A 16,992-nucleotide genomic window follows, 5' to 3' on the forward strand; every position below is an offset into this window, starting at 1 on the left:
GAGGCCGGGCCTGGCCTGGCCTGGATCCGGCGCTGGTCCCAGGAGAAGGAGGCGAGGCTGACCGGAGCCGATGGCGGAGGTGCCTCTGTATCGGCTGGGGAGCGAAGATACACGCTCAATCCGAGCTGGGAGTGTCCTAGGACTCCTATGGAAGCAGCCGGGAGTCTCGGAACCGGGCGCCGCCGCCTTCTCCGGGTTTCGCCGCAGCCGCTTAAGTACTCTCCGCCCCAAGGAGGTGGCCTAAGGGCAGCGGCCGGGGCCCTTTAAGAGGCAGCCCCGCCCCCTGGGCGCCCCGCCCCCGCCCGCGCGGCTCGGGTGGTGGTGGAAGCCGAGTGGCGAACTGGAGAGACGGGGCTGACGGGCTGGACTGGAGGACGCTAGCGCGGGTGGGGTCCGGGGGGTGACTCAGGCGCGTCGTTAAGGGATGTGGCCGCGACGGCCCCGCCGGCCCCTAGGTGTGCCCGACCTCACGTCTGCAACTCGGCGGGGGCCGGCGTGTCCTATCCGGCTGCTATAGAAACTGAGGCCCAGCCGTCGGGGGTTGGGGACCAGTTCCTTTTCAGTCGCTCCCGCAGGGAATTCCCGAGGGGGCGGGTGCTGAGCCGCCGCATTCCAGGGATGCCTTCGGGCTGGGGTGGCCCGAGCCAGCCTCTCCATCCCGGCCCTGATGCCAGCACCCCCCCATACCCCCCAGAGAAGGCTGGACCCAGCCCACGCAAGCGGCCTCTGCCGGGCCTGACGGGTCTGGCCACGTCTCCTGAGCCCGCGAGCCCTGCCTCAGAGCCGCCCGGCACTCGGGCCGAGGCCGAAGCTCCCAGTTCACTCTCCGGGAGTCGCCCCTCGAGTGACTCCAGTTCGCAAACTCCCAATCGCTCCCGCACCCCAGAAGCCTCAGTGTCCTACACCTCACCCATCCGACGGGGGTGCTCAATAAATGAACTTGGAAGAGCAAAGCACAAAGGCTTTAATAGAAAGGGGCGGGCGGTGGGAAGGGCAGGGAAGGGGGTTGCGGGCCCTCGAAGGCCTGGGGTCAAAGTGTGTGTAGGTCATGGCTACGCCGGCTCAGCTTCTCCGGGTTGTCGGACGCCATGAGGGAGAAGTCGCGGAAGATATCGAGATACGTCTCGTCTCCTGAGGGGAGGGAGGAAGGGCTGGGAGGCCGGGTGGCTGGGCCCTAGCACAGAAGAGCACAATAGGGACAGCCCGGCCTGGTAAGAGCACGCGCTTCCAGCGTGGGTGGAAGGGACATCTGCACCGTCAGGGCGGCGCCCTCGCCTATTCTTTGGTCTGTTCCAAGGACCCGGCGCGTAGGATGCGCCCAATACATATTTGTTGAATAAATGATGTAATTAATCAATGAAGCTGGGCACAGGGGGTTGGGGACGGGTCACCAGCGGCCGGAAGCCCAGAGTTACAATGTTGTGTGGGCAGAGAGGGGGGTGAGGGGTACTTTACCAGCCTGGCCCTGGGCCGCATCGACCTCCCTCATCTTTGCCAATCGCAGCCTGAAGGGGAGCGAATTAAGGAATGAATGACATTCTCCTCACTCCCCCAGCCCCAATTCCCATCCTTTGAGCTGGGCTGTTTCATTCACCTGTCTCCCCAGGGTCTAGTGCTTTAAAGACGCCTGACAACAATGTTAATGAACGATGCCTCTCTCAGAATAAACTCACCTTCCTCGGACCCTGCCCTCCCCCTTCCTACTCCAAGCCTCGGTCGACACTTGGAGAATCCTTTCAGTGTCTGGTCCTGGAGCTGGCCCCTCCCCTCCCCAGGCCCCGCCTAGCATGCTGGGGTCTCGGCGTTAGCCCCGCCCAAGTGGATAGTGCAAGCGCTAGCCCCGCCTCTTCAGGCATCCTCACAGAGTGACGATGTCAGCGTTGGCTGTTTCCACGGCGATGGTCAGGGGGTCTCTGCCTTCAGAGTCTCGGGCTCCCAGATCGGCCCCCCGTTTCAGGAATAGGCAGGCCAACCTGGACAGGACAGCCAAGTTCAGCCGGCCCCTCACCCTGTCTGGAGCCTTCCTCCTCAAGGTCATTATCCCTGCTGCCCCTACCCTGTGTGGCCAAGAATGGTCGCGTGGTGGAGCGGGCCTCGGCCGTGGCTGTCCACTTGGTTCACGTTTGCTCCGTTCTGGAGGAGGAACTCACAGGCCAGAAGAGAATTCTGCGTGGAGTAGTAGAGAATGGGGATAGAGGGTGGCATCTTTTGAGACAAATTTAAAGATATTTTAGAGTGGGGTCAGTTCCGAGGGTGGGTATGGGATGGCAGGGTCTGCTCCAGCTCTTTACATGTATTCATACATTAAATCCATAGTACAACCTAATGAGGTATGTTATCCCTATTTTACAGATGAGGAAACTGAGGTACAGGAAGGTTCATAATTGTAAGTGGTGAGGGTCTGGGTTCAAACCCAGGTTTGTCTGCCTCCAAGTCTCACACTCTTAGCAACCAGGCTCTATTGGTTATCACTCCCTATGAGGTGGGAGAGGCTAAGAGCTGGGACCAAACTCTGGAGTAGGGGAGGAGAGGAGGAGCCTAAGGGTCGGCAAGGCTCTCACCGCAGCTGTGGCCTGGATCAGTGGTGTGGCGTTCTCCTGTCCCCCGTGGACCCAGTTGACATCGGCTCCATGGGCAAGGGCATCAGCCATGGTGGGAAGGGATGGAGGATGCCCAGCAGCTCGAAAGAGCAGGGCCCCAGGGTGCAGGCTGCCCAGGTCCTCAGAGGGTGACTCTGTTAGGGGGAACCAGCTGTGAATCTGGGAAGAAAACCCTTAGCGCAGTCCCCTGATGCTGTAATGGGATAGTTCACTTCTCAACTGTGGGGAGGCCTTCAAGACTGGGGATTGTGGTGGGAGGTGATGGTGGGTGTGAGTGGATGTGGGTTGGTCCCCTAGAGCATATGGGATAGATGGCAGTGTTCACCTCTTCCTGTCCGACCACCCTGACTGGCTGGGATGTCGGGGGTGAGCTGACATGGTGACGGTCAGCCTCAGCTCTCTTGGCTCCCTTGGTTCCAGCCAAACTCATACCCTCCTCCACAGGCCTCTGGAGACCCTAGCTCATTCTCCTGACTCTTCTCATGCTGGTGACACCCTCACATAGCCCTCCTGGCCTCCTCCCAGCCCCACGGTCCTTCCCATCTTTCACCATAATCCCCGAAACTCTTGCCTCGAAAAACCAGTGCCAGTGGGCTGTGGCCCCCCATAACAGGCCCGAGGGGAAGACGTGGGCCCCAGACTCTGTGCCTCCCCACCGGGCTTGGCACCGTGCTGAGCACACGGCAGGCACTCAACAAATGCCCAGCCAACCCTATACCTGGCTTGGGTCTGAAGCTCCCGGGCTGGGGCCTGATGGTGCCCGGCTTTGGGGGCACAGGAGGCTGCCCCCTCGGGGGCCCCCGGCCACCTCTTCGCCCGCGAATCTCAGGAAGCTTGGTCAGGAACTTCTTCTCCACGTATTTGGCGTGAATCCAGGCCTCCTTCTCTTGCCTGGTGGGGGAGGGTTGTGGGAGAAGAAGGGGACAGTCTTCCCTCCTCCCATCCCAGGCTCTCCTCCCTCCCTGCCCATAAGGAGGGCAGCCCCAGTCTCTCCACCCCAGCCTCACCGGGAGCAGCTGGGCCCTGGCTTCTTCACGGCCATGGCCTCCACACGGGCCTCATAGATCTGGTTCATGACGACATTCCCCAGCTCACACATGAGCTTCAGGCGGCCCAGGCGGAAGCAGAGACAGACGGGTAGGGTGCAGGTGAGTGTCTGAGCCCTCAGGGCTCTGCAGCCCTGCCCTCACCGCACCCCACACTCTCACGGCACCCCAAGTCACCTTCACGAGTTCCGGCTCCCATGAGTCAAGGGTCAGGGACCGGACTTTGGAGAAATGAACTCCAAGGCTCCTGGAGGGCAGAGGGGAAGTCAGGCCCTCTGTGGGGGAAGCAGCCGGGGGAGCTGCTGCTGCTCCTGGAAAGACTTGGGGGCAAGGTCTGGCATGGGGGTCCCGTGCTAAGGCGCTGGGCCAGCAGGCAGCAGGGCAGCCAGGGCCGGGCAGCCTTGATCTGCATCTGGCAGGATCCTGCCCGTTCACCATTCCCTCTTCTCTCTTCTTCCCATCCTCTCCAGCCACCTCCCCTTTCTCCACGCACTCTGGCCGGGACAACTCTTTCCACGCCATGCCCCCTCCCCACTTCCATCAGAATTATGGGGCGCATAGACTTGCTAAGGCCTCACGACATCTCTCTCTGCTTTTCGTCAGCTCCCCTGCCCTCAGCAGCCCTGACCCGCACCTCCTCCAGTCAAGCCACTCAACTACCCTGGGTGTCCCCCTACCCGGGCCAGACCAGGACACTGAGGGGCTGGGCCCCCCTGGGTCCACCCTGTGCCCCACAGGACCGGCCCAGGCCTGTGCCCGGCGACAGAATCTGAGAGGAAGCCCAGGCAGGGCGGGAAGGGAGGGAGGAGCCCCGGTGCTGGGCTCCAGCTTGCCTCCATCCCACTCCACTGCCGCCAGAAAGAGCAGGGGCCCGCGATTGGGACCTTGGGGAGTGACCTGTGGATGCCGGAGCATTGAATGCAGAGGGTGACGCCCAGGTTGATGCTGGCCCACTCAGGGGCCGGCTCCCGGCAGTCACAGCACTGGGCATTGCCGTCCACGCTCTGCACCTGGGCTGCCACGTGCCCGACTCCACCAGAATCCCTTCCCCTGCTCATCCCGCCAGAGCCCAGGGTGGCGGCGGAGCCCATGGCCAGGTGTCCTGAGCCCTGGGGAGACAGGGGAAGAAAGAGTGGCTCTGAGGTCTAGGGTAAGCGATGTCCCACCTCCCTGGGCAGTCTGGCCCTGCACCCCCATGTTATGGTACCTGGCCTGGACCCCGGGGGCTGTCATCAAGGTGAGCCTGGCTGAAGGCCGTAGCGATGCTGCTCTGCACAGCACTGACCCACAGCTGCAGGAGGCGCTCTGAGTCAGCCTGCAGGAGGCAGGACCTGGGCAGGAGGGTAGCCGGAGGGCAGGGAGGGGTCTGAGGCCTGGGGAGCTGAGTGGCAGGACAGGCAGGCTGACATTCAGCTAGTATTCAGCTGGCACCCCTCATATTGAAATACCTCTACACCAGTTGGTAATAACCCTCCAGATATCCCCCTTCACCCTAGACCCTCCCCTAGCCTGCCCCCCAATTGAGCCACCAAAGGGCTAATGCCTGGGGCTGCATCAGGGGACTCCAAGATCCTGCTCCAGGGATGCCTTTGTGATTGGCCCTGCCTTTCCAGTTGGTAAAATTGAGATATACGGGTGTCACCCCTGGGCACTGCACTCACTTGATGGGGGACACCACCTCAAAGCAGAACCGCCTTTCTGAGTCAGGACAGAGCTTCACTGTGCAGAGACGAAGGTCATCCACCACCACAGTCACAGGGTCCTGGCAGGGAAAGGGGATCGGGGGGCAGGCGTCCAGGCAGCCACAGCAGGGCTGAGTCCTCCTGGGCCCAGGCATCCAGGACCCGGGCCTACTCACCTTGTGCTTCTTCTGATAAACCAGTTGGTTGCTCTGAATAGTAAACCAGCGTCTGGAAGAGGCCGAAGTAGGGTTAATGCCATGGGCGGCATTGGAATGCGGCTCGGGACACAGACAGGAGAGGGGCTGTGCTCTTAGTCCCATAAGGATCTTGCTGAGAGGAGAGAGACCAGGCTGCCCATCCCATGAGATGTTCCAGGGGAGGGTGACAGAGGTGCAGCCAGGGACATCTAAGGGGTGCTATTCATATCCCGAGTACCCCAGATTTGATAACATTTATGAAGACAACTTTCCAGCAGATGGCAGTAAAATGCATTGTCTAATAAGTCTATTGCTACAATGTTTTGGCAAGTAGAAGTATCTTGGAGAGAATTCCCTGGCAGTCCAGTGGTTAGGACTCTGCACTTTCACTGCCAAGGACCCGGGTTCGATCCCCTGTCTGGGAACTAAGATCCTGCAAGCCATGAAGTGTGGCCCCCAAAATTTTTAATTTAAAATTAAAAAAAAAAAAAGTATCTTGGGCTTCCCTGGTGGCGCAGTGGTTGAGAGTCCGCCTGCCAATGCAGGGGAGACGGGTTCGTGCCCCGGTCCGGGAAGATCCCATATGCCGCGGAGCAGCTGGGCCCGTGAGCCATGGCTGCTGAGCCTGCGCGTCCGGAGCCTGTGCTCCGCAACGGGAGAGGCCACAACAGTGAGAGGCCTGGGTACCGCAAAAAAAAAAAAAAAAAAAAAAAGTATCTTGGAGAAGGGGCTCTGTCTTCTAACTTGTGCCAAGATTCCCATAGGGGCCGGCAATGGCCCTGGAAGGGGAAGGGGTCGAGTCAGAGCAGATCACCACCCTGCTCCGCACCCTGCGATGGCGCCTCACTTCCCTCAGAGTCGAGCCAACAAGGCCCTGTCATGATTCACGTCATTAGCTCCACCTGCATCTCCTACCACTTCCTCCTCCCCCCCTCTGTCCATGCCCTGGGCCTCTGCTCTGTTCCTCAAACCTTCCAGGTTCCTCAGCGCCTTGGTGCTGGCTCCTCCTTCTACCTAGAACATTCTCTCCCAGATATCCTTCCAGTCTTCACTCAGAAGTCATCTTTTCATGAGGCCTTTGCTGACCACCCTATTTATTTATTTTTATCATTATTATTATTTCTTGGCCACAGAGCTTGCGGGATTCTCAGTTCCCTGCCCAGGGACTGAACCCGGGCCACGGCAGTGAAAGCCTGGAATCCTAACCACTAGGCCACCAGGGAACTCCCTGCCCACCCTATTTAAAATTGCAACTCCTCCCCAGCTCTCCACGTTGCTTGCTTTATTATTTTTCACCTATGGTACTCTTAACTTCTAAGAGATAATTTACTTAATTATTATGTTCTTGTCTGTCTTTGTTGATGGAATGTAAACTCTCTGAAGGCAGAGGATTTGTCTGTTTTTCCTGGCTGTAGTTAGCACACGCAAAAAAATTTAACCTGATGGGTTTGGCCGATTGGGGTGTCTGCTCCTCACCTGCTCCAGGTTTTAAAGGCATTGCTGGCCCGTTTGAAGAGGTGCCCTTCCATGACCAGGCCACCAGGCCCCTCCTTTAGGCTTGGCTCTGGCTCTTCCCCACCCAGCTCCTGGGGGCACAAAAGGGTCAAAGGGCAACTGAAGTGGGCAGAGACCAAGGCCCCAGGCCCATCTGCTTCCTGCCCGCAGCCCCAGCCCTCACCTTCTGTTTCAGCAGCACGTGTCTCTGCTCCATGTCCCTCTTCTCTCGAGCCGAATTCAAGACCAGCCGGTGTAACTGAGCACAGGAGGGGCATCTCAGATGGCCCCAGCCTCCCAAAACCAGGCCAGGAGAGTCATCTCAGAGCCCCTACCCTCCCTCTTCCACCTGCCTGCGCCCTGGGTCTCTACCTGGCCACCCAGCTCCTTGCGATACTGGGCCAGCCGGCTCAGCTCCTCGTGGCCCTGCTGGAAATGGGTAGCCTGGGCCTCCACCAGACGCAGCACCTGGGGGACAAGGTGGGCAGGGGGCAGACCCCTCTCTTTTCCTCTCCCTCCTGCTCCCATCAGCAGGCTCCTCCCCTCCCTGCCCCTAGCCCCCACGGCAACTCACAAACTCCATGATGTCAAACTTCCTCTTGTCCTCAATCACATTGATCTGAGAGCCCAAAAGACCTCAGGTCAGCCTTGAAAACACAGATGCACGACCCCCACCCCCGCCACTGCACACCAGTGACTCTCCAGCCTCGAGGTGACTGGGGTTCTGGCACCCCAAGAAGACGGGTTGGGGCAGGCACCTGCAGGGCATAATCCAGGGCCCGTCCCCGGTACCCGGCTCGAGCAATCTTCAGAGCAGCTCCGGCCTCTTCTGCCTCCTGGGCCCGGCGCCTGGGGACCTCTGCGTTGTGGGTAAGAGCAGCCTCCAGGCTCTCAGCCCCCCGCCAGAAATCCCGGCGAGCCTCTCGGAAGCCCCGGAGACCTCTGGGGGTGTGGGGATAACAGAAAATCACCGATACACCCGCCTGCCCCCAGCAGAGAAGTCCTTGAGATTCGCTCATAGCCTTGCAGCTAGCCTATGGACGGTCAGAACTCCAAGGGGATCCTTGGGATGGGGGATAACAATCAGGCCACCAGAAGCCCCCAATCTCACAACTCCTTCATTCAGGGAGGCCCCTGCGGCAATGGGAAGAGGGCTGGAGGACTGGTTTCCCTCCTAACTCACTCCTTGACCAGAGTTTGGATTTGCTGTTGCAGTGTGTGCTGGGTGGCATCTAGAAGCTCCTGAGGGAAGCAGAAATTGGCAGGTGGCGGTCAGGACCGCAGACGCCCTTGCTCCCCTCACCAGCCCTACCTACCCCCACTTACTGCATGGCTGTCCAGCTTGTGGCTCAGGCTCTGAGTGAATTTGTCCAGACACTCCTAGGCAAGAAGAGGCAGAGAGAGAGTATCAGGCATGGGCGGTAGGGCCCTCCCATCCCTAGACCCAGCCTGCTCTGGCCTGGGACCCGCAGACCCCAGACCAACCCTCCCCTTCCACAGGATCTCTCCACATCCCAGGCCCCACCCCAGCCTGGTTTGGACGCTCCACATACCGCCATCATGGGCTCTGGTGGACCCAGGTGGGCCAGGTCACAAATGCCAACAATGAAGGCCCGGCTGGCGGCAAGGTAGTGGCGCCCACTTTCCAGGAGGCCATTACCCAGCTTGAGGAGCTAGGAAGCAACAGAGCAACAGGGAGTCGTGCTACACACCACCAATACCCAGTGCCACCCCCGCTCCTGTCCTACTTCTTCTCCCCTTTCCCAGGGCTGTGCCCCTCCCTCTCCTCCTCACCTACACTCCTCTGTGGCCCAGTCCAGTTTCTAACACACACGTGGTACTTTCTCATCTCTGTTTCTTTCTCCCACTACTCCATGCCTGGAACAAAATTCCTCCCAGCCTGTCACTGAAGCCAGTGTCAGCTTCACCTCCAAAACGTCTCTCCTGCCCTGCTCCGTCTGCTTGGATCCAGAGTTCCCCAGAAACGCCATCCTCACGCTCTATCTGACTCCCAGGATGAATGTTCTACCTGGTTGGTATTAAATTCTACAGTATTTACTGTCTAGAGTTGTCCATTCTGTGCTGAGTGAACATTCCCTCATAAATATTAATCGGTCAGCTAGGCCCAAGGGTCAGGGCAAAGATGTTGCTCCTAGGGCCCATTCTGTCTGGCCCTAATTATAAACAAGGAGGCTTGATAAACAAAGGGACAAGTGACTGGACGGAGGAGGATCTCTGGGAGAGCCAGGTGGCCAACCCAGAAGCCAAAGCGAGGTCTTCTGACCCCTGGCCCTTGTTACCTGCAGGAATTGCTTTGCTCCTGAGGTGACACCATTGGCTTTAGCCTGAGTCACCATATCTGGGATGGAGCAAGTGTCTGTGGAGCCTGTCAACTCAGCCCAGGGAACAGGAGACCACTACAGAGGTTCTCTGAGGAAATCCTGGGAAGCAGGGGCTCAGAGAACGTGGGCTACATAGGTGCTTGAGGAAGTTTTGTTGAAGTGAAAGACACTTTTTAGGGCTAGTGAAGGCTTCAGGGAAACAAAGCTTGACTTGAAGATGGCTGGCAGGGTCAGTAAGGGTCAGGAAACTGAGCATGATGAAACCTTATCAGATGTCACCATCCGGTGTCTGTGATAAGGGACAACGACCCAGATGACCACAACTCCAGTGTGGAGCTGGCGGACTGAGTGTCCAGTCTTTTCCTTGACCACCTCACCTTCCTCCCCAAATATCTGAATAAGGAACTTTCATAAGATTGAACTAGTGACAGACTGGTACATCCATACAATAGCATGGGGCAGCAAGGCAAAAGGAATGAGCTATTCATCTGTGAACTGTTAATGAACTGCTGATAACTACTGATGTGCCACACTTGAATAAACTTCAGAGACATTACTCTGAGAGGAAAAAAAAGGCCAATCTTGAATGGTCACATACTATATGATCCTACCTAGATAACAATCTAGAAATGACAGAAGCCTAGAGATAGAAAACAGATGAGTGGTCGTCATGGATGAGAAAGGGGCTGGGGAGGGGGGTTATCATTACAAAGAATGGCACAAAAGAGTTCCTTTGTGGTGATAAGCGTTTTGTATCTTGAGTGTGATGGTTATGAGAATCTATACGTGTGATAAAGTGCCATTGAATTATACACAAAGATTTTTTTTTTAAGAGTATATGCAAAACAGGTAAAACCCAAGTAAAGTCTTTAGACAGTTCATTGTATCATGCCAACAGCAATTTCCTGGTATGGGTAGTATACTACAGTTATGGAAGATGCTGTCATTGGGGGAAGTTGGGAGATAGGTACGTGGGATCTCTCTGTACTATTTTTGCAACTTCTTGTGACTCTGCAATTAACTAAAAATACAAAGTTTAACTTAAAAATATATGTATATATTCATGTAAACTGAATCACTTTGCTGTAGAGCAGAAACTAACATAACACTGTAAATCAACTACACGTCAATTAAAAAATGTATATATTATTTGGTCACCTACTAACTTTCAGGCCATGGTATAGGCACTGGGGATTGAGCAAAAACAAAATGTAAAAGTTCCTCATGACACACACATTCCAGTGGGGAAGAGTAGACAAGAAAAAAAATTGGCAGGCCTGACAGACACAGGCTAAGGTGACCCCTGATGATTCCACCCTTGCATAATCCTCACCCCTTGAATGTGGGTGAGTGAGACCTGTGATTTGCTTCTAATCAGTAGAATACGATATGGCAAGGGCGATGGGGTGGCACCCCCAAATGACAAAGGTGACGGATTCATTCCTGTGGTCACATTCTGACATAAACTGATGCCATCTTGCCAGCACATGCAAGGGAGACTGCTGCTGGCACTGAAGAAGCAGGCTGCTATGAAGTAAACCGCCTACGGACAGGGCCCGGTGGCAGGGAACTGTGGGTGGCCTCTAGGAGATGAGCGCCTCCATCCGGCAACAGCAAGGACCTGAATTCTGCCAACAATCACGTGAGCTCAGAAGAAAACCCTCAGCTGCGGATGAGGCTACAGCCTCTGTCAACACCTCGGCTGCGGCCTGTGAGACCCTGAGCGGAGCACAGTCAAGCTGTGCTTGACTCCTGACCCACAAAACCTATGAAAACACCTGTGCGTTGTTTTAAGTCACCGAGTTTGTAATAATTTGTTACACAATAATAGAAAACTAATACCGCGAGTAAACATATAACGTGTCAGATCGAGATAAAGGCTGTAAAGAAAAAAAAAAGCCAAATAAGGGAGGTGGGAGTGTGCCGTTTTTATAAAGAATATCTAGGAAGGCCTTACTGTGTGTGTTCAAGTGTTTTACTGGTTTGTTTTCCATGGTTAGTCTGTGAGCCCCCTGAGGGCAGAAACAGCCTGCTTCTCCCTGAGGCGCCCACGGCTCGCATAACGCAGGTCTCAAGAACCGACCAAGTAAGCCCACAGGTGCTCTTGTTTTGCAAGACCCTGAGCCCCTTGAGGGCACAGAACCACTTTTTGGCTCCTCTGTAGCCCCAAACATCTACCCCACCTGGTTAGCATTCAGTAATCCCCAGAACTCATTCTTGGTCTCTAGTTTTCTCCCTGGCCTCACCCCTCTCATCTTAATCCCACCCCGGGTCACCTCTCTCCACATCAGGATCACCTTTTCCAGCCGGGTCTCCAATTCCGACACTTCGGCTTCCACCAGCTCGATAGAGGCTCTGGGAAAGGAGGGATGGGGGCCCAGGAACAGAGCTTGGGTCCATCTGGTCTGTCCACCTCGGCAGGGTCGGGGGTCGGGGTTAGGGGGCGAAGGGTACAGACGGAGAAGGCTGATGGGTTAAGAACTGCCCACCCACCCTCTCTGGCTCACTCACTCTGCACAGTGTGGGAGCTACTACAGCCCAGGCCAGAGCAGGAAGGGTAGAAAGAGGGTGGATGTGGCGAGGGCAGGAAGTTGCTAACCGCCCAGTGCAGGTGCTGGGGGAGGGGCAGGGGTCCAGAGAGAGGGAGGAGGGAATGCCAGCTCTGGGAGTGAGAGGGGCTGGAGGGACCCCCTTCACACATGCAGTGGGTGGCAAGCATCGGAGCATGAGATTCGATAGCAGAGGTACTGCTTTGGCCCGTAAGCTGGATCTTGTCCCTTTGAGACTTACTCCCTGGAAAGACATCCTCTGACTTGGGGAAGGTTGTGCGTGTGTATTAGCGGGTGTTGGACCTCCCCACCTCTGCCCGCCCCCCTCCTCCACCCCCGGAGACCTGTGTACACTTACCGGAAGCGGGGTGAGTCCTTAAGGCACTCCTCAAAATCTAGCTTGACCGTCATCTCAGCTTGACCGCTCTGGGGCCAGTGGGCCCTGGGGCCTGGAGGGTGGGGATGCAGGTGGCCGTACTCCCTGCCCCGGGGGGAGGCGGGGTGCTGATGAGGAAGGAGGAGAGGATCCTATCCTGGGTAGAGCCTGGGGGGCGCGATTCTTTCCCTAAGTGGAAGGGGTGTCCTAAGAGGAGCTCTCACCCCACACTTCCAGGCAATGCTGGGAGGGGTAGAGGCGGGGCCTGGGCGGTGGAGAAAGGGCCTGAGATCAGAGAAGCCACAGCCCCGCCCTCAGAGCCTATCTGCAGTCACCTTCCTACCGGGACCCTGGTCTCTGCTTCAGTCTCCTTCAGTGGTTGAGTTGTGGGGGCCTGAGACATACAGGTTCAAATCCTGATTGCGTGACCCTGGGCAAGCTCTCTGATTCCTCAGTTTCCTCATCTGAAAGATGGGCATGATAATTCCTACGTCTAGGGTGTTGTAAGAATTAAAGATGATACTGGTGCGTGGCTGACTGAATCACATCAATCATTGTCAGACGGCTGCAGTGGGGTCTTCTTGGACTCCTGGGGGCCTGTTGAGTCCAGTCCCCCAGACCACTCCAAGCTTTCTTCTCTGCTCTGCTTGCCTGTGGTTTTCTGTGTGTGAACTTCCCTTTCTGCCCCCCACTCCTCAATGACAGCTCAGGCGTAGACTGGACCCCCAATACCCAGACTCCTGCTTTTCTTCTCTTTATTGTCTACCCCTACCAAGGGTGGTGAGGGCGGGGACAGGCTGGCCCCCACCCCATCCCCAGCTGGCTACAGTTTCCATTGTCTGGCTTCCTCCTCCTGAGTCCACTGGAGCTGCAGGGTTTCATCTGGAGAGAGGAGGGACTGGGTTAGTGGCTTTTTGCAGCAGACAAAAGATCTGGCCCATGTGACCCCCTGACTCCCTAGAACCTACCCACTCAGCCCCTCTCTCTCCCTGGCCAGCCCCTTGCCCCTGCTCAGGCTCACATCTGTGCTAGTTTTGGTTTGAGGGGTTTGGGTGGCTTCCAGGTTCCCTCTCTGAGCCTTCGGTGCTTTGCCAGTTCAGCCCCTTGTATACCAGCCACTGACACCAGCCAGACATTGCTCGGGACCCCACTGTCTTTGGAGGACGGGGCAGTACCTGGAGCAGGGTAGGTGGCAGAGAGGAATCGGGAAGGAGGCATAGGGGCAGCGGTGGTGCTAAGCTGGCAGGAGGTCCCAATCCCTCTGTGCCTCCCTGGGTCCCCTCCATACAGTCCACACTGCACACAAGGATGTTGAGGGCCTCTCTCATCACCTGCTACTTATCTACTGGCCTGAGGGGAATGGGGGCTGTGGGGATGGGAGCTTGCCAGGAGCCAGGCCTGGTGAGATAGTGGCCTGGTGCCCTCACCAGGCTTCGATGACATCACTGTCACCTTCAGGGAACTCTCGGTGGCCTTGTAATCCTGCGAGAGGCTTCCAGTGTGGTCCAGCACACGGACCTCAGTGCTTATGGGATTCTCAATCACCCAATTCAAGCTTGTAGAGCCTGGAAGCATCACAGGATCAGGGCTGGGGGACCCATCAGTCTGTTGGTTCTCGGCCACCGCCCCGCTCCCAGGCTGACCCAGCCCAGCTCTCACTGGTCTGCTGCTCATCATCTGTGTCCTCCTCGCGTCGCAGATCAATTTCCTTCTCCAACGCGACGGTGGTGGATGAAGCTAGGGACTGATTTCTTAAGGCAGGGGAAGCTGAGGAGTCATCCAAATCAATCTGAGTCATATGGCCACCTAGAGAATACAGGCCACCTAGCGAATACAGGCCACCAGCTCCACTGTGACCCCCAAGCACCGGGGAGAAGCTCAAGCCCCAGGTTCTCATCTCACTTCTATCACCTCCTCCCATTTTAGAAAAACGTCAGTGACTTTTCCACCCGCCACGGTTTGCTTGGGCTTTCTGTTCCTCCTCCCCAGCCAGCCTTCCTTGGGGACTATCCTGGTGAGGACCCCACTCCAGTTGCCCTCTGCCTTCCCTGGGGTCACCTTCCAGCACGACTTCCCTGTCAGCCAGCAGGGCCCTGAGGAAGACAGGCTATGGTGGAGAAGGTTCTGGACTACACTTACCTTGGGTCCCTGGGGCCCCACCATAGCTAACCTTTGACTTCTAGGATGTGGTTCCTGGCCACCAGGCCAAGCTCATCTTTGACTCCTCTGGTCAGTTCTCTTGCCCCGCCTCTCTCCACAGGCCTGGGCTCTGAGGCCAGCATCACACCTCGACTGCCATTGCTCATACTGACACTACCCACACTGTTGTTCTTGTTATTATCCAAGGGCAGGTTTTTCGGAGGCTTGAGGAACTTTCCTTCATCGTAGTGTGCCTTGCGGTGCTTTTCAAAATCACTGGATCCTGTGGGCCAGTGTCAGAGCTTGGCTTTCCTGCCAGGCTCTCGCTGCAGGCTCACGCCACCCCCTTTCCACTCAATCCCCACCCCACATCTCACGTGTCTTGGAAAAGTTGTCTGAAGACCCTGAGCTTCTGTTATCACTGTACAGGGAGACCTTGGGGCAGAAATTGTCCATTGCTGCAAACCTGAAGGGGAGGGAGGCCAGTTGGGGGCAAAGAAGGGAGAGAACAATGGAAGCAGGTGGTAGATGGGGCCAAGCTGGCTGACTCCCCCACTTTGGCCTGGGTGAGTCCTGATCCAAACTGTAGTACACCTCCCATCTGGGGGGGCCCGAAGGCAGAGCTGGCTCAGACCAGAGTTCAGGGGTGGAGGGAAGAAGAGGCCCCAATTCCCTACTGACTTCTGGCAGGACTATCACCTCTCTGCTAGCTCCTCAGGAGTCATTGTGTAAGAGGTCTCTGCGAGCAGGTCTTCATCGCTGTCCTGCGGCCTGCACAGGAGGAAGGAAGGAAGCAGTGCCTCAGAAGGGGATAGCAGGCAGTCCCCCACTCCTTTGAGTAGGGAAGAGAGTCTGGGCTGAAGGGCTAGGGCTGAGGGCTCAGCACCTGTGGTAGGGAGTGCGGGGCTCATCCACCTTCATAAATCCATAGTCCTTGTCAGCAGCGTGGTAGGTCGCCAGAATATTCATTTCATCCCAGCGCAGAGACTTTTTCCTTCGGGTGAGGGAAGGACACAAAAAAGGGGGAGGAAACCTTCTAGTGCCCTCCTCCTCACAGCCCTCTCTCATTCTTACAGTCATTCAAAAACTGGTTTTTGCACCCCCTTGTAGTTCCAGAGGTGTAGGAGGCTGTGGATGGGGTCATACCTGATGACAATCACGTACGATGTAGTCAGGGTACATGCTGACTTCTTATCCGGTACCTGCTACTCTCTCAAAGGCTAGGAACCTCAGATTTCCCACCCAATTACCCTCACCGACTCTCACTTTTAGTTCTTGGCACTCCGCCCCTTCTCCCCTGACTCCGCCTCCTCTAGTGTCTGGAATCCCTTCCTCCCGGGCTCCTTACCTCTCCGCCCTGGGGGATTTGTGCATCACGGTGGAGCTGCTGTTTTTTAGTATGCTCCGGGGCCGGTCCTCACAGGGTTTGTCGGGGTGCATGCAAGTTGACCCGGAGCGCGGGATATATCCCGAGTGGTACACCCCAGGCCCCCCGGACCCCAGGTTGGACGTCCCGGATACACTGGTTCCAGGGAAGGGGGGATTAAGCCCGCCAGGGTGTGTACCGGACCCGGGATGCCGGTTGAGGCCGGAACCGAGGACTGCTGTTCCTCCGGAGGGCTGGCTAGAACCAGGACTGCCAATTACGGTTCCCCCGGAGTGTATTGGGGGCCCAGAACCGTGAAACATGGCTACTCCGGAGGGCAGCCCGGCGCTTGCCTCGACTCCTCCGATGCCTCCGGGCACTCCCCTGGTTGGCCCTCCAGGAGATTCTCCGTCGAGGCCGCTAGCAGCCCCCAGAGATTCCTGCTTCTCTATGGCCCCCCTAGGGGGCCACTCTCACCTACCCCGCCCCGGCTCCCTGCACCATATAGCCCCGCCCCCACCGCGGCGGGCGGGGGACGATTGGGCGAGGCCTGGGTCCCCTCCCCCACTGCTCCCTGGAGCCGCGGGGGGAGGATTCAAAACTGTATAGGGACCTCGGGCTGGGAGCCCCTCTGCTTGCCCCTCCTCTTCTGTCCCACCCTAAGACTTTTCTTTGTCTCTGGGATTTGTTCCCGCCTTTCTCCCCTATCACTGCCCTCATCTGAATTATCCAATCGTAGTCAGGGGTCCTGGCCGTGGGGCGTGAAGCCTAATTGTGACGTCACAGTCCTCCAACCTTAGCGTGAGCGTCGAGGGAGTTGTGCTGGGGGTTTGTTGACAGCTCTGGGGGAATCTTTGGGGAATGTCACAGCGCCGTTGCTTGAAACTTACTGTCGGGGTTCCTTTGGATTCTTTATTCGTGGCTTTAAAACCTAAGTTTGGTTGGACTGGAGTTCAAGATAGGCTTGACTAGAAACATCCGCGAGCTTTTTTTCCCCCCCAGAGCCGGGCCGCTCTGCCTCTGCGGAGAGTTGTGATACAAAGTGGAGGGACTGCGACACTCTAGAAAGACATAACCGGTCTCAGTGGTAGGGAGGGCGGATATTTTCATTTACAAAGCTACCAGTTCCCTGCTCTGGGAGCTCAAACCTCGCTCACACCGCTTCGAAACGCGCGGAGCGAAGGAGAGGTCCCTCCTTCCC

General features: G+C 57.0%; 2 protein-coding genes across 8 annotated transcripts; both read right to left on the minus strand.

Moving 5' to 3' along the window:
• Nucleotides 1-940: 940 nt before the first annotated feature.
• ACAP1 (ArfGAP with coiled-coil, ankyrin repeat and PH domains 1) lies at nt 941-12,395 on the minus strand. Of its 2 annotated transcripts, XM_082603772.1 has the most exons (22): nt 12,269-12,395; nt 11,659-11,716; nt 8,573-8,692; nt 8,346-8,399; nt 8,203-8,261; nt 7,778-7,961; nt 7,594-7,638; nt 7,392-7,487; nt 7,204-7,278; nt 7,002-7,111; nt 5,505-5,556; nt 5,308-5,408; nt 4,854-4,977; nt 4,544-4,755; nt 3,824-3,893; nt 3,608-3,702; nt 3,319-3,491; nt 2,562-2,734; nt 2,057-2,166; nt 1,863-1,973; nt 1,456-1,505; nt 941-1,131 (listed from the first exon to the last, which is right to left on the minus strand). In XM_082603772.1, exons 1-22 carry the CDS (start codon nt 12,319-12,321, stop codon nt 1,031-1,033), a joined length of 2,226 nt encoding a protein of 741 aa, XP_082459898.1. In that variant the 5' UTR covers nt 12,322-12,395; the 3' UTR covers nt 941-1,030. The 2 variants fall into 2 exon arrangements, with proteins under 2 accessions (XP_082459898.1, XP_082459899.1); XM_082603773.1 differs by lacking the exon at nt 1,456-1,505.
• Nucleotides 12,396-13,054: 659 nt separating this feature from the next.
• Nucleotides 13,055-16,485, minus strand: LOC309793310 (uncharacterized protein; the record flags this gene model as incomplete). 6 transcript variants are annotated; one of them, XM_082603775.1, is made up of 9 exons in its annotated part: nt 15,774-16,485; nt 15,312-15,419; nt 15,125-15,196; nt 14,803-14,891; nt 14,457-14,708; nt 13,946-14,092; nt 13,714-13,851; nt 13,308-13,461; nt 13,089-13,168 (listed from the first exon to the last, which is right to left on the minus strand). In XM_082603775.1, exons 1-9 carry the CDS (start codon nt 16,112-16,114, stop codon nt 13,165-13,167), a joined length of 1,305 nt encoding a protein of 434 aa, XP_082459901.1. In that variant the 5' UTR covers nt 16,115-16,485. The 6 variants fall into 6 exon arrangements, with proteins under 6 accessions (XP_082459902.1, XP_082459903.1, XP_082459901.1 ...); XM_082603778.1 differs by having other exon boundaries at nt 13,093-13,168; nt 13,292-13,461; nt 16,145-16,485; XM_082603774.1 differs by having other exon boundaries at nt 13,093-13,168; nt 13,292-13,461.
• Nucleotides 16,486-16,992: the final 507 nt, after the last annotated feature.

This window comes from Mesoplodon mirus, assembly GCF_964341445.2.
Source record: "Mesoplodon mirus genome assembly, chromosome: 18".
Taxonomy (NCBI): Eukaryota; Metazoa; Chordata; class Mammalia; order Artiodactyla; family Ziphiidae; genus Mesoplodon; species Mesoplodon mirus.

What these genes read in the sequence shown, in the direction of transcription:
- ACAP1 (XM_082603772.1), bottom strand. Translation starts at nt 12,321, where the DNA reads ATGACGGTCAAGCTAGATTTTGAGGAGTGCCTTAAGGACTCACCCCGC. An exon ending in ACGTGCTGCTGAAACAGAAG is followed by an intron (nt 7,112 to 7,203) that starts GTGAGGGCTGGG and finishes TTGTGCCCCCAG; the next exon opens with GAGCTGGGTGGGGAAGAGCC. An exon ending in TGCGGCCCAGGGCCAGGCTG is followed by an intron (nt 1,132 to 1,455) that starts GTAAAGTACCCC and finishes CCCTCCCCTCAG; the next exon opens with GAGACGAGACGTATCTCGAT.